This window comes from Manis pentadactyla, chromosome 5, assembly GCF_030020395.1.
Source record: "Manis pentadactyla isolate mManPen7 chromosome 5, mManPen7.hap1, whole genome shotgun sequence".
Classification (NCBI taxonomy): Eukaryota; Metazoa; Chordata; class Mammalia; order Pholidota; family Manidae; genus Manis; species Manis pentadactyla.
Window position 1 is genome coordinate 43,746,569 of NC_080023.1, and position 16,455 is coordinate 43,763,023.

A 16,455-nucleotide genomic window follows, 5' to 3' on the forward strand; every position below is an offset into this window, starting at 1 on the left:
ATATTGTTTCATTCCTGGAGATCCTTTTATCTCTCTCTGCATCAGCTTCTATGTGTTCCTGTTCTCTGGTTTCTATTCCATCAATGGCCTCTTACATCTTATCCATTCTGCTTATAGATCCTTCCAGAGATTGTTTCACTTCTGTAATCTCCCTCCAGACATCATCCTTTAGCTCTTGTATATTTCTCTGCAGCTCCGTCAGCATGTTTATGATTTTTATTTTGAATTCTTTTTCAGGAAGACTGGTTAGGTCTATCTCCCTCTCAGGGGTTGTGATTTTGCTCTGTATCAAATTTTTCTGCCTTTTCATGGCGATAGAGATAGTTTGCGGAGCTGGCCCAAGTGATGTCTGGGAGAACGTCCCTTCTTGTTGGTTTGTGGCCCTCTTCTCCTTGGAGAACAGCGACCTCTAGCGGCTTGTGCTGGGCAGCTGCACGCTGACGGGGCTTCTGATTCTTGCCCGGCTGCTATGGAGTTTAGCTCAGCGTTTGCTGTGGGCATGGCCTGCCTCAGGCCGCTGCTCCGATATGGCAGAGCTGCATCGGAGGGGAAATGTCCGGGAGGCCGTTTATCTCTGTGAGGGGCCTCCAAGCTGCCCTGGTGCCCAGGGGATTAGGGTGCCCAGAATTCCCTGGGATTCCCAGCTGCTCGGGTAAGTGTCCCGGGACGCTTCTGTCCAGCTGTGGGGTCCCTGTCCCTTTAAGACTTTCAAAAAGCACTCGCTTCTCTTTGTCCCAGGGGCGCCGGCTGTGGGGACCCGCTCACAGGTCTTACTGTCCTGTTTCCCTAGTTTCCAGCACCCCATGCATGCACTGTGTCTGCGCTCTGGTGCAGATGGCTGGGGCTGGGTGTTTAGCAGTCCTGGGCTCCCTCTCCCTCCCTGCTCCAACTCTTCTCCTCCTGCCGGGAGCTGGGGTGAGGGGCACTCAGGTCCCGCCGGGCTGCGGCTTGTATCTTATCCCCTTCTTGAGGTGCTGGGTTCTTGCAGGTGTGGATGTAGTCTGGCTGTTGTCCTGTGCCTTCTGGTCTCTCTTTTAGGAAGAGTTGTATTTGTTGTATTTTCAAAAATATATGTGGTTTTGGGAGGAGATTTCCGCTGCTCTACTCACGCCGCCATCTTGGCTCCTCTAAGCTTTCTCTTTCAGTATTATTATGAGATTTAATATTTGTCATAATTATTAAATAAAATGTATGCCAAAGCACTTATTGACAGTTCTTGGCACATAGTAAGATTCCATAAGTGGTGGCTATAGAAATTATAATTGGCATTTATTTTATTACATTCTTTTTCAAGCTCTTTCTTATACTATTATTATATAGCCATTTCTAAGGGCCAACTTTTTTGTTTAACCAGTTCTGTCTCTTCATTTTAAAAATTATTATAACTAGTGTAAGAAGCACTTCTTTTTTGCATGTAGCTTTCCACTAAGAAGAGTTCTCAAATGGAAATTACAGGATTAAATTGAAGAATAGATAATTTTAAAAAAATCTATACTGCTAAATGCTTTCTAAGACAATTGTGCCATTTTCCATTGCATAGTTCAGAGTGCTACTTTTACCACACTTATAAAATTATCAAGTTTATTTCACATTAATTTTGTTATTGTTTGCCCATAGGATGGATATACTTTATTTTTAAAGTTTTGTTGCAGGTTTTGCCATTTTTAATAAGTGAAAAGTGATGCCTTATTTTAATTATATGTTTAAATGCTTCCTTCTATATTTTTATGACCTCTTTTGCCTATTTCCTTAATTAATTTTACTTATATAGACATTTAAAAATGTTTATGTAGTCATATTTTCCTATTATGATTTGTTTTCTTCCATTGCTTCTAAAATTAGCCTGGAAAACTGCTCTTCTGTAAAAGTTAGATAGGATTCAGTTCTGCTGTTTAGTTTAAAGTTTGGTTTGACTGTTCAGTTCTGTCCTTGATTTACCTATGGTAAATGATGTGATGAGATGTAAGTTTATTTTTCTGCAAAGACTAAATGACACTCTTCCAACATTTTTATTGATCATGAGGACTCTCTTTCCCTTTTTCATTTATGATGCCTTCTTATCACATACACAATTATATTGAGTCTAGGTATAGCCTATCTATTTAGTCCAAATACTTTTTAACCTAATAAACGTCAAGACTAGTATTTCTAGAAAACCTGTAAGATGGTGATAGCATTTTAAGAGAGTTGCTTAAGAGACAGAGATGGGAGAATAAATGTTTCAAGTGTGTGTCCTTTCTCACTTCATGACAGTGATTAAAGGAGCAAAGAGAAATGTAAAATGGCTTGTTAAATTCTCTTCCTTGTTATTGCCAGTTAGTACTGGAAACCAGATATCTTTGGGATCCAAAGATGAAGCTTGGTTTTTTGTTGGGCACTTGGGGATAACAGTTTCTTTCTGTTTTATTCTGTTAAAATTAGATAAAGGATTCATTACTATCTTCCCTATGATGAATACTACAATATTTGTAAACGATGGAGAGAATGTAGAGCTGATTGTTGAATACGAGGCATACCCCAAACCTGAACACCGACAGTGGATATATATGAACAGAACCTCCACGGATAAATGGGAAGATTATCCCAAGTCTGACAATGAAAGCAACATCAGGTAAGAAAGGGGCCTGGCCCTGCAGATTTCACTCTCCCCCCTTTTCTGGCTGGTCCCCTTGTGCCCTGTAAGTGTACGCGAGGACGGCAGGTGTGGAAGGAAGTTTGGACTTGCTTCCTGAGTCTTCATCCCAATCTTTCATTTAGAGCACACACAAAAAAGTCTGCTCCTCAGTTTTCTCTTTGGTAAAGTGGACGACAGTTCTTTCCCAGAGTTGAAGACAGTTCACAGCAGTGACCAGAAGATACTAGGGACACATTAAATAGTTTCTTTTCAGAGAAAGAGGAAAGTTAGTACCTTTAATTTTTTTAAACTATAAGAAACTGAAGCATCATTATGGAGCTTTGGGCTATGCAGTGAATACCACTTGTTTTATATGAGACCTCCCATGTGATCTTTGAAAACATATATAATAAAAATAGTAGCAGTAATTACACTCTTGTAAGCTGTGGGTGCTTTTTTCTGCATGCATTGTTCTAAGCACCTTATGTATGTGGACTCAGTATTAGTTCTGCACACCCCATGAGTAGGCACTCTTCTTTCCCTTATTTCTGGGGAAGAGGAAGTTGAGACACAGATGACATAAGGAATTTGACCAAGATCGAAGGGCTAATAAGAGGTAGGTGCCTAGATGGAGTCTGTATTTTTTTCTAGTCAGGAGCTGTTGGCTGTTCTAAGAATATAGGTAAGACATGATGCTGTCCTGGTCCAAAGTCTAAGGGTCGGAGGGAAGAGGGTGGGTGGGGAAGTGGCCACACTACCTCCTCAGTGTGAGTTGGTGACTGGGAGGCAGGAGAGGGGCACTCGGGAGTCTGTGCACCTCAGCCAGGTTGAATGGCAAGGGGGCGCTGCTGGTTGACGAGGAGGAAGACGGACAAAGATAGCGAGTGTGGCCTGGGATTTGTTGAATTTGAGGTTGACCCTTGGATCCTGAGTGGAGAGCTCAGGTAAGAAGTATCCCAGGTCAGGTTCCCTAGAAGTAGAGCCTGAGACAGGAATTCTCAGGCAAGAGATCTTTAAGGAGGAAAGAGACCTTCCTGGGGGTTGGGGTGAGGGGAGGAAAGAAAGGGTGTGGGTCAGCTGCAGTCTGATCCAGGGGAGCCATGGCTCTGGACTATAGCCCCTCCCATGGCTCGGCCCCTCATTGGCTGTAGACCCTCCCGGCAGTCAGCTTCCTTGTGGGTCTGATCTCCCAAGGGCTAGACTGGGGGAAGGTTGCAGGTGTGAGTCATTATTAGGGGGCCCACAAGGCAAGAAGGATGGGAGCATGCAAAATAGCCCTGCCAGGGAGGCGTCAACAGGGAAATCTGGGCTACAGATAAGGATTTGAAAGTTGTGAGCAAACAGCATATGGTTTCAAGTGACAGGGGATTGCCTGTGGAGCATGTGCTGTGGGAGAGGGCAGTCAGAAGCCACTGCCTGCGCAGAGGTGGTTGTGCAGCTTGCACGGGTGGAGAGCTCCCTGGGGCGCTCCATGCACACCAGCTCATGTCAGTAACAGGCCCCAACAGGCAAACCTGTGGTCAGTCTACACAGCTGAATCTGGTGGCCCTGCAGTGAAACAGAAGCTTGAATACCAAATCATGCAAAGGACACTAGGAAGAGGTAGTGGGGTAGAAGGGAAGCCAGGAGATGGTGGTGTTGCAAGAACAAAGATGAGGGGGCTCTGAAGCACCTGCATGAAGACACCCACATGTGGGCGGTGCCAGTCTTGGGAATTGCCAGGTGAGCGTCGTTAAGGCAAAGCAGGGTGGGTGAGTTCAGGACACCGGTGACAGGGAAGTTTGGCCAGGGACCATGGCAGAAAAGGAGGCAGGTGTGAGGACAGCATGGGAGGAGGGAGAGGATGCAGTGGCTGGGAGGTGGCCTTCATGCTGAGAAGACCTTTTCCCACCCTGTTCTCTCACAACAGGCATCTCACTGTGTGTGTGTGTGTGTGTGTGTGTTTCCCACCCTGTTCTCTCACAACAGGCATCTCACGGTGTGTGTGTGTGTGTGTGTGTGTGTGTGTGTGTGTGTTTCCCACCCTGTTCTCTCACAACAGGCATCTCACGGTGTGTGTGTGTGTGTGTGTGTTTCCCACCCTATTCTCTCACAACAGGCATCTCACGGTGTGTGTGTGTGTGTGTGTGTGTGTGTGTATGTGTGTGGAGGGAGAGGATGCAGTGGCTGGGAGGTGGCCTTCATGCTGAGAAGACCTTTTCCCACCCTGTTCTCTCACAACAGGCATCTCACGGTGTGTGTGTGTGTGTGTGTGTGTGTGTGTGTGTTAATGTGGATCTTCTTACTATGAATTAGGTCATATTTTTTCTCTATGAAGGCATGTTATTTCCAGAGGGAAACTGGGAAAGACTCCACGACAGGCCATCCAGGGTGACTGATTGTCCTTTCTTTGTAGATATGTGAGTGAACTTCATCTAACCAGATTAAAGGGGACGGAAGGAGGCACTTACATGTTTCTAGTGTCCAATTCTGACGTCAGTTCTTCCGTGACATTTAATGTTTATGTGAACAGTGAGTAAAACGAATAGTTCCTTATCTTTATATTTTTCATTATTTTAAGTTATGGCTTGTGTGTAACAGCAGCAGAACTGAGCTCATTGTGTACCATGTAAACAATGTTTCATGATAATTTTGACCTTAACAAAGACCCTGTGGTCTGGTGGTTGGAAGAATGTTACAAAAACTAATTCTTTGTCCTACATTTCACCCACCAGATGACCTTGTGGACAGTGCTCAAGTTCTGGGTGCTGCTTTTGAAATAAACAGAGGAACTATAGAAGTTAAAAACAACAGTTGTTTGAGGGCCAATGCATTATTTTTGATCATTGAAATGGGGAGACAGAAGTTAAATAGGAGCTGGATAATGGTATTAGTTGGGAAAGAGGTACTGTTAAGCCTTGACATGATTTCTTTGTTACAATGCTTTCTTTTTTTGGTTGTGATATTACTTGTGTTTAAGTTGTTCTCCCACTAAGGTGAATGCAATATTGATCCAGTTCAACCAGTGGCTACTGTGTACCACCTAGGCACCGTGGGAGAGGGAGCAGGTGGTGCAGGGGCTGTGGCCGTGAGAGCCTGCACACCTGAGTCCTGCCCTGCTGTGGCCTGCACCCCTAACAGCATCTTGGAGAAACGTGTCTGCACAGAGGTTGAGGCCAAGGGAGCATGGCACCAGCTGGGGCTTTTGCCGAGTGTAGGGCATCCTCTGGCTCTCTGTGCATCTGTCTGCATTTCTAAGGCAGGTGCCTGCCACACCACACCAGAAGGGGACCAGAGGACAGGAGGCCTCCGAAACCAGAATTCCAAGGGAGTGGCCCACAAAATGACTGCTAGAATTAGCCATCCTGGATTTGTGGGGTTGGGAGTGTGAGGAGACATCCTGGAACATTCCCTAGAGACCAGCTTTGTGCCGAGCACTTGTATATATGGGGCTGCAAGAGGGTTGTGGGAACAAAAGGACCTGAGCTAATTCCTTGCCCTCAAGGAGTACATGGATGTATGAAGTGATTTTAGATCATTGTCTCCTTGATGCTTCTGCTTAGAAATGGGAGGTGGGGGGGAGGGGTAGTGTGATCCATTTACAAATGAAGACAAGGAACAGCTAGTAAGTACTACTCAGGACAGGTATTTGGTAGCTGATGTGGAGTCCTGAGTATTCCAGCATTTCGAAGTTGCGTTGCCTGAACACCATGTTCATGTGTGTTTGGATAAAGAAGGTCACATCGTGCAGTGAGACACTTTTCTTAGCTACAGACCTTCTCAGGATCCTTAATATGCTGATGTGTTATCATTCCTCCCCAGGAGGGGGCTGTGAGATTGAGCATATATCCCAAACTTGTTTGACCACAGAACTCTTCCTTCCCAAGGGAATCATGTTAATTAATATCTCTGGGAATCATGTTAATTAATATCTCAGTTCCTCAGAACAGTTTTGATTATATGGTATCTCTTTGGCCCGCAATTGAAATATCTCTAGATTAATTCAGATGATAATCAGAGGAATTTAGTGTGTTATACATGGGCAAAATTATCTCTTTCTGAAAAACCTTAATATTCAAGTAATTTAAGAGATGATTGCAGGTAAATCAATACACTTGCAAGCATAATATGCATATTGTCTGTACAAAATTATATTTTGGGTTCCCTAGTGCAATGCTTCTCAGACTGCCTATGGTAAGAGACCTTTTTTTTTAAAATTTCTAATTCATTCTGAATCAATACTTCTTACAAAATGCAGTAAGAACCAATTACTAGGAAAGTGAAATGAAAAAAAACAGAAATATATAAATCCAAGCTTGGAATTTTTTTCCCTATCAGATTCAATAGATATAAATACTACTTTGTCAAATTGCTGCTTCTAAATGCTTATTCTCAGTTTTTGTACTTCAGTCCTGTGGACCAGTAACAGCAGATCATGCACATGGCCTGTCCCACAGACCTCACTTTGAGAAGCTCAGTAGTTGGAATGTTACAAAATCAGTGCTATTTGTGTATCTCTTTCCCTGGCTTCAAGGCCAAGGAGACATGAAGATCCGTCTCTTCCCCTTTCCATGCTTCCATTTACCAGTGTGGTCTGCCAGTTGGTGTGAGTCACTGAACTTCAGAAGACATCTCTGAAGTCACTCTTACTTTTCTTTGGGAGACAAAATTGCTACCTTTTCACTTACCAGACTAATTTGCAGTCCAACAGATGAGCTTAATCACCTCTGCTGGTGAACTCGTGCCTGTTTTATACTAGATAGGAAATGGCATTAATCTTCCCAAGTGACCTTGACTCCCAGTTGGTACAGGAGGTCTTCTCCGTATTCTGGGCCCTGGGGGTGGATACCCACCAGCATGTACTGAGCTCCTGCTTGGTGGCAGTGTGCAGCCAGGGAGTTGTAGTCTCTGTCCTCTTTGATTAATCTCTTCAGGAAGTCATTTCATTGATGTCAGTTTGTTACAAACTCTGAACTGACTGAAGGCATTTATTTCACTTACCTAGCATACTGGGTTTCTTGATCTTCAAATGCTTTGACGGGTAGCATTTTTGTGTGAAGCTGAGAACACCTACCTCTGGTGAAGTATGTCCCAGTTGTTTGTCACAGATGTAGTTAGCTGATTTCTTCATTGACTTTTTTTTTTTTTGATTGAAAAAAAAAACCTGCTTAACCTATTATGGGGCAAGGTTTTTTTATGTTAAATTTGGAAGCCGAAAGCTAAAAATAGTTTTAAAACTTGAAATTAGAGCAGTTGTGTCCATTTTGACAACATTTTCACTGAGCCAAATACATCTGTAGATCTACTATATGATTTATTCTGTAAATAAGCTTAGCCCCGAGGATGAAAGGAATTGTGCTCTGCAAAAATTAGAATTAATAGAAATCAGAATAATAACTGCATAATATTAGTGCAGAAGTTCATGCTACTTTTATGTAGTGACATTGATGCATAATTGCTTAACAGATTCAGCTGTGAGAAATGCACATGAAAATCCATGGTTTTGAATAAATGTTTGATGGTTGCAAAATCAATTTGTTTTGAAAAATTCCACATGTAGATTTGAGGATATTGAGTGTGTGTGTATGTGTTTTAATTGCTTAAGTGGGAGGTTTTTAAGAAAAATCATGTTCTGTCATTTTGTGTTAAGAGAGAAATATGTTAACATATTAAACTTGAAAATGTTTTAATACTGTTTTTTTTTTAACTTTAATTCAACCATGATTTAGGTGGTCTGTTCAGTTGGCTCAGTGACATTAAATGTGGTTTATAATGGCCAACAGCTATAACATATTTGCCATGTTTGAGCAGAAATCCCAGTAGAAACTAATGGGAGTTTAAAAATAAAAACAGAAAGAAAAAATGTGGTTTTGATTTGCCATTAAAAAAAAAAAAAGAACAGAAAAATCAGTGATTCTTTGCACTGAACTTGTATTATTGTAATTACTGCTCAGGTGTTTATTGAAGATGAATGAAAACCAGATTCTTAGTACTAAAAAGAAGTTTGTTATCTTTGGTGAAAATGGCCACTTGTTTCCCTTGCACATCAAAACTCGGAGAAAACAGAGTTTAAAAACTATGTAACTACCCCAAAGTGCTTTTTTAATAGGCACTACTCTTTCCAAAATTCCTGGAGATACTAGAAAATGTGACATCCCCAAAATTCTGTAGGCAGTGTATGATACTTAGTTGGAAACCTACAGTCTATCTGGTTACAATAAATGCTACGCAGTGAGGTTTTACCATATCCAGGACTAATAAAAGATACACATTTTAACCTCAGTTTATCCATTTGGCTCTTCTCCCTCTCCACCCAATGTTTCTTTAAAAAATTTCAGACTTAATAATGGATTTAAATGTTAGTCATGTAAATATTTTGTAAGTTTATTTTGGCTTATAATTTCAAATATCCCATGGGAATCCTGAAATAATTTACATAATCAGGGACAGAAGTTGAATAAATCAGTTGTCTTTCAGACCTCTGGAATGAATTTAAAGAAGATCCAGTAACTTTTTTTCAGCTTTATTGAGATATAATTGACAAAATTATAAGATATTTAGAGTATATATGTGATGATTTTAATATACACATACATTTTTAAAGGATTCCCCCACTGAGTTAATTAATATATCTGTGGCCTCACATATTTACCCTTTTGTTTTTGGGTTTTCTTTTTTGGGAGAGGGTGAAAAGATTTAAGGTCCACCTTCTTAGTAAATTTATTATAGTCACTGTGTTACACATTAGATCCTCAGACCTTGTTCATCTTATACTGAAAGTTTGTACCCTTTTACCAACCTCTCCCTATTTCCCCCATCCCTTGGGGGTGGTTGTCCTTGGCAACCATTTTTCTACACTTTCTATTAATTTGACTTTTTTTTTTAAGATTCCGCATATAAGTGATACATGCAGTATTTGTCTTTGTTTGACTTATTTCAATTAACATAATGCCCTCTAGCTTATCCATATTGCAAATGGCAGAATTCCTTTATTTTTTAAGGCTGAATAATATTCCATTGTGTATGTATGTATATGTATATATCATATACATGTACATATATATCATGTATGTATAATATATATACATATGTATGTATGATGCACATATCTCATTTTCTTTATCCATTCATCTATCAAAGGAAATTGAGGTTATTTCCATACCATAGTTATGTGAATAATACTGCAGTGAACATGGGAGTACAGATATCTCTTAAAGTAATGGTTTTGTTCCTTGGGCTATGCATCCAGAAGTAGGATTGCTGGATTATAAGGAAGTTCTATTTTTAACTTTTTGAGGAACCTCCATACTTTTTCTGTAGTTACTGTGCTAATTTACATTCCCAGCAACAGGGCACAAGGCTTCCCTTCTCTCCACACCCTTGCCAACATTTGCTATCTCGTTTGTCTTTCTGATAACAGCCATCTTAACAGGTGCTGGTGACATCTCATTATGGTTTTGACTTGCCAGTAACTAACCTTAAAAGGACTCTTCAAAACATCTGATAGCATTTCCAGATCAGTATTATGAATTTAATATTTGAGGGAAATATCTAGGGACCATAAATAGAATCTCTCCAACCCTGAAAGTCTGTCCTGTACTGACAAACTTAGCCAGTGAAGTCAGAGTCCTGTGGTACATGGGTGATGACAAGAAGGCAGGCAGGGTAGGGAAGGTCTAGAGAACTAAAAGGCTCACCTTTCATTGCTGGACTTATGTGGAACCCAGGTAGTGTTAAGCTAGGCTGGCTATCAAAGTGACTGCTAAACTGTACCAAATTAACTTTGAAAAGTCACCAGTTTCACTCTACTTACAGCAGAGTTATAACCATAAGTAGACTGAAACAATTTAAGGAAGTGCTAAATAATGTATTATTTCTAAATCACTGTATCATATACTCACATCCTGTCTGGTGTGAGCAGTTATTTATAGCTAATACAGTATAGCCAAATGAGTCAAAAGCAATAAATCACCCAGAATGAGGTCTCTTAATGAGAAGGTTTCCCTTTGGCTGCATTTGCAAAATCTGGGCTGCCTTTTATGTAATTTTGGTCACAGTTAAATCCAGTTGTGGATGGTTAAACTCTCCTTCTCTGAGGGAGAAGCCACTATAAATAAATTTTAAACCCTGCAAATAAAGTACATGGCCAGTGAGGGCAGACAGGTCTTGCCTGCCATGTTAATAGGTGGCTTTGGACTGCCTGTCAGCCAGCCCTCTGGATCACCCACCTGGCCCGAGGTCTAAGGGACCTTTACCCAGGGAAAAATAAGAACGGTGGGCTTGCCTTCAGGAACCACTCAATTTTGGGGCTTTGGGTCTGTGCCTTTTGAGAGTCTCATAAAATGAGAGTGAAGTTTCTAGAACCTTGCCTTTTTGGAAGGTAGAAATATTTTCCTACCTCTCAACCTGTCAGCCTTTATATCTCCATTTTTTAAAGGTGACAGGACCTCCCAAACATTTGAATGTCCAAACTATACTTGTGTTAGAGGCCAGAAAATTCTTAAGACTTACTGTATATAACACACCTACCTACTGAGTTTTGCTTGACAGGCTTTGCTGTTAAGTGTTTTGTGTTCACCTATTAGGTAGAGTCTGTTAGACCTACACCTATATTAAATTATGAGCATTCTTAGATGTTAAATAATGCTAGTGCTGAATAGAGCTCCTTTCCAACTTATTCACTTGCTTTGGAGACTTTGCTATAAGGCTACCACAGTAATCAGAATGTAGCCTGGTTTTTGCATACATTTGTATAATGTATTTTTTAAATTGAAACAGTTTTTTCTTATTATAAAAGTGTTATGTGAAGGATAGAAAAACTAGAAAATATAAATAAGCAAAAATGAGAGTCATTTTAATTGTACCTTTTAATACTTCCATTTTATAGATTACCATTGCTAATATATCTCTTACATATTCTTCCAGACCATTTTTTAACTTTTTTTTTTTACAAAAATGAAGTCATTGCTTCATAGTCTTGTGTGTTGGTGCTGAACAATGAGTTCATTTTCAATTTTTCCATGTTATACTCTTACTACAAACTCATTTTTATATCTTATTGCATGGTTAGTTGCTAACTTCTTTAACCTGTGTCTAATGCAATTTTGAGACATTGTTGAGTGCAAGGTGGGACTCTGAAATGATGTGACTTTCTTTTTAAAGAAACCCATTGAACGATCACTTGAAGTTCATAATTATCTTGTTTATTCTCAAGTGAATGACCTAGCCTAAGTGCGTGGAGGTCAGTAAGGTTATCATCTGCCATTATCTTTCATGCTCCCATGTCTTGGACATATGTCATGGAAGATACATGGTCTTTCGGGACAGTTTGACATTAAGGAATAATTCTCAGATCATCTCAGATGATACCTAATCTGTGTAAGAAGAGTTGCCCGTCTTTTTACATTACTCTTATTATAGGTAATGGGTGTTCCTGTGCGATACCTGACAGTGCCTGAACTGTTTTTATTTTCTCTTCCTGAACTTGTAATGAGTTTTTGTTCTTAAATTGCTTGGGAGTTATGAGTGTTGTTTTTGATGTGACACTTTAATATCGCCTTCTCCTTACGAAGAGTATCTCTGTGGATGCGAGAATTGTAATAGACGTTTAAATTGGAAGAAAAAAGGGATATCATGGCAACCTACTCCTAAAATAGAATTTGATTCTCATATGTTCTGAACAAATTTAGGAAGCTGTCCGTATCATTTTTCCTTCATGTCTCATAGGAAAGTTGGTCAGCCAGGGTGTGTTGCTAAGTTGGGAACCTACTACTGAGCCTGTTAGGGAACAGGGTAACCTGTCTAGATTACTAAGGCCCTTTGTTGGTGTGGGCTGCCCATTTTTTCACATTTATGGTGGAAAAGCAGGAGAAACAGGTTTAGATTATGTAACCATGTAAACTTGTGCTAGGATTGATCCCCAAACTTGGAACATATTTTACATAAGTAGTCCCTTTCATATTAGTGGAACATCCACTGTATGGAAATTTCCTTTCCAGTTGAGCCATATATATTTTTACATCCAATTAGCCCCCTTCATTTATAAATGTATACAATCACCTATAATTTAGTGGAAATTTAATCCAAGAATAGGTATGTAATTTTTCCATGGGCATTATGTCAATAACCTTTCTCCTCCCATTCCTGAATTAAGTGGCAGAATGAATTCACTACTTTTACAGAATAGAAAAATAGCTTTCATCATGTGCTTCTGGGCAGCTGGGATGTGTGCATGCATCCCTGCCTGTGTCTAGGGCATGTGGCAATGGTGCTCCCTGTAAACTGAGCACAGTGAGTCTAGCTGAGGAAGGCTTTCTCCAAGTAGTTTAATCTTTTTTTTTTTTAATCTTAGGATTGGGAGATCTTTTTTGATAGCTGTTTAGAATAGGGATTGGCAAATGGTAGTTCTTGAACTAGATTCAGCCTGTACTTTGCTTTTGAATGACCCCATTAGTTAAGAATTTTTTTCTTTGAATGATTAAAAAAAAAAAATCCAAAGATTTTGTGAGACATGAAAATGAAATTCAAATTACACAGATGTGCACATTTGTTTATATGTCTATGGCTACATTGGTAGTACAATGGCAGAAGTGAGTATTTATAAGAAAGATGCAGTGGCCCACAAGGCCTCAAATATTTACCAGCTCACCCTTTGCATTAAAAGTTTGTGTATGCCTCTAGTTTAGAACATCACTTCATTAGGAGAAAGATTTTTATTTTTAATGATAGCCACTGTTAAAGATAGCTCGGTACAGGAGACTATAGTTAAAGTTTTATTTCATTTGTTAAGCAAAGCTCTATTAAAGTGCCCATACACCAATTTCTGGCAATCTTTAAAACCGTGTAGAAGAAAATATATTTCAAAATATCTATTCTGGGGATTTTTAAAAAGTGAATATTCCTTTTATGAGTAACAGCTAACCTGAATTTTTAAAAATATTCTTATTTTAGCTGATTTAAGTTCCTTTGTTTTAACAGTATTAAGGCAGGAGTGTAGATTGGACCCAGACCCAAACCAGGATGCTGACAAATTGCTACAGAACATGGCTGCGTTACCATTTAACACCAGCAAACCTACAGTCAGAAAAACAACACACATGCTTATGATCTCCCTTTAGTCTTTTATTACTTGGAGACTTAAGTTGTGTTCTTTGCTGATTGTAGTGTGGGCAAATGTGTGTTTATAGCAGGAGGCTGGGAGAGAAGAGCTGTATTCAAAAATGCCTCCCCACCAGTTACTTGTGTATTTCCTCCTGGCACTCCACCCTGCCCCCCGCCAAGCCTTTGTAATCTGTGCTGTGTTCTTAACAATTCCTTTTGTTCCTATATTCTGTATGGACATGGTGGTGAAAAGTAATATTTTTCAAGATCACATATCTGTGGGATAAATCAGCAAATGACTAGGATTTTTAATTGCATAAGCAATGTATTCTCAGTAGAGGTATAAGCACTTTGAAATCTGCCTACCAGCTGATCCGTGCTGTTGGAGCACTGAATGACTCAAATCCACAATGCTTTCAGAGGAGAAAAAGGCTATTTTTTTAAATCTCTACAGGAAACACATGACTTATACACCTCTTAGGCATATCTAAACCTCCAACTTGGGAGGAATTAGGGAATGTGTCATTTGGTGTATTGCTGATTGCAGAATATCTAAAAAACCACAGCTCAGATTTAACCTGGTGAATTGCAGAAAGTTATGTATCTTTAAAAGCAAAATGCATATTTAATGCCTTACACAGTGCATTGAGGCACTTACAAAATGCAGATGAGCCCAGATTTTCATTTTTAGGAATCAGATTTGTACCTGGCTCACTCTTTATGCATTAAACATTTTCACAGTAGAACTTGCCATGTACAGCCCAAAATGTACTTGCATAATTTAGCCTTTTCAGAAGGAGGTCTCCCTCCATGGACATTAGGGATGGGCTGGGGTTAGGGTGAGGTGAGAGAGGGGCCCAGAGGGCAAATTTAAGGAGGTACCCATTTTCTCATGCAACCTTATATTTGCAAGACCCTGAGGGTGAGTGCCTTTATTTTGCACACTAGGTGCTTTTCCTGCCTCACCCTAGTTTCAGTACTGATCAAGGTCCCTTCGGGGTACTTTAAAAATATACATTGCTGGGTCAGATCCCAATTCATGATATCTCGGGGTGGGGGGGGCAGGAATCTGCATTCTAACCTTTTAGTACTTCAAGTGCACCTTGAAGTGTGGGGGCCCTCCGAGCATAGTTGGCCAGCCTAAGGACCGGCAGGACAAAAGCTGTTCTGCCAGCCTCCGGTTAGGACCCACCTGGGTTGTCAGCCTCAAAATCTGCCTGAGGAGCCAGCACACAGGAACAAGCAGGCCGGCCAGGCCGCACCCCTTGCCAGCCTTGGCCCTTGTGTAACTGCTACCAGGTGTCCTGCTGGAAGGCTTGGCTCTTAGAGCACTTGTAACCAGAGCTAAATGTGATTGATTATGTAATTTTGAGCTGCTCCAATTTTTTAAATTAAGAAGTGTTTTATAGTTCATTATTAGCTACACATTTCATTATAAAAAATTAGAAAATTAGTCAAAAGAATGAAATAAAAACTAACCATAACTCTGCTACCCAGAGATAATCTTTGTTAATATCTTCAGGTATCCTTTTAGCTTTTTTTTCCTATTGAATTGATTCATTCTACTAAAACTCCATCATATGGTGGTAGGAAGGATGGCTGACAAAAGAATGTTGAGGTGAGGAAGTCTGTCTTAGGAACTTGATTTCCATTTAAGCCCTATCCAGTTATCTTTGCCAGTTACATGTAGATCTTTCCCTCTTATCATTAATCTCAATATAAGAAATAAGAAACTTATATGACCAGATATACGTACAAATATGTATGGCCCACTATTGTAAAAACAGCAGACATACTGCCTCTTCACAGGCAAGTCACCATTAGGCTATTCTTCCAGGTCCCAGCTTGTGACTCTAATTCCTTTGAAATCTGATGGGCTTGTTCCTTCGGGGAGGGGGCTTAATCATTTAACAGCTCTTACTGTGTGTCTTCCATAGGTAGACCCTGCGAGGAGTCAAGGGTCCAGTCAGTAGATGTGGTTCCTGCCCCAGACAACATACAGTCTGTTGGAGGAGACAGACCGAGACGCTGTATGAGTGTCAGGTGCTCCAAAGTGCTGCAGGACTAGGGAGGACAGACCCACCAACTTGGCTTTGGAGAGTTGAGGATGGCTTGGGAAAAGCGATGACATTTGAATTAAATCCAGTAAGACCTGTCTTATGGCACCTGCAGTCTCCCACCAATAGCATTCTCCTAAAGTTCTGCTGTTTTTTGTGTTATGTCCTACTTTTCAGCCGATCACACAGTTGCCCGTGATAATTAAATGAAACTTGCCAGATGGATGCTTTCGCAAGACGGTGGCTTGTCTTCTTGCTCTATTTGTGAAAGCTGGCATTGGATCCAAACTCTCAAGGATGCTCCTACCTTGAGATTGCTTTGGAGTGTTGCTCTTTTGTGTATAGGAGCCAAATGGCCTGCCCATCAGCAGGGTCAGGTTGAGTGACAGGTGGGTGTGACATGCATGTGGACACTCTGATCCCTGCCAAGCTATTTTGCCTGCAAGGAGGTGAGGTGCTGAGAGATTGTTCTACAAAGATGTCATTATCACAGTTAACTTTCTTTGAGGAAATAAGCTTCCTAAGTGTCTGATCTGACCTTCTCACCACATATGTTTTTTCTAACAGGGGCAACATAATTGATGTCAAATTCCAGTGCACTGGTTTGAAACACATACACATTATCACATTGTCTTAAAGATGCAATTTTTAGATCATTGAGGAGAATATTCAGAGTGGCAAACACATTTAACTTCATTGGTCACA

At 40.5% G+C, this 16,455-nt stretch overlaps 1 protein-coding gene across 8 annotated transcripts in view; it reads left to right on the forward strand.

Annotated features, from left to right (window-relative positions):
- KIT (KIT proto-oncogene, receptor tyrosine kinase) overlaps positions 1 to 16,455 on the forward strand; it is an 83,924-nt gene that overhangs the window by 49,567 nt on the left and 17,902 nt on the right. For all 8 annotated transcript variants that reach the window (XM_036895210.2, XM_036895214.2, XM_036895213.2 and 5 more), the window contains 2 exons: positions 2,422 to 2,611; positions 5,010 to 5,125. In XM_036895210.2, the coding sequence (XP_036751105.1) occupies positions 2,422 to 2,611; positions 5,010 to 5,125 (306 nt within the window). The remainder of the gene's footprint in view (positions 1 to 2,421; positions 2,612 to 5,009; positions 5,126 to 16,455) is intronic.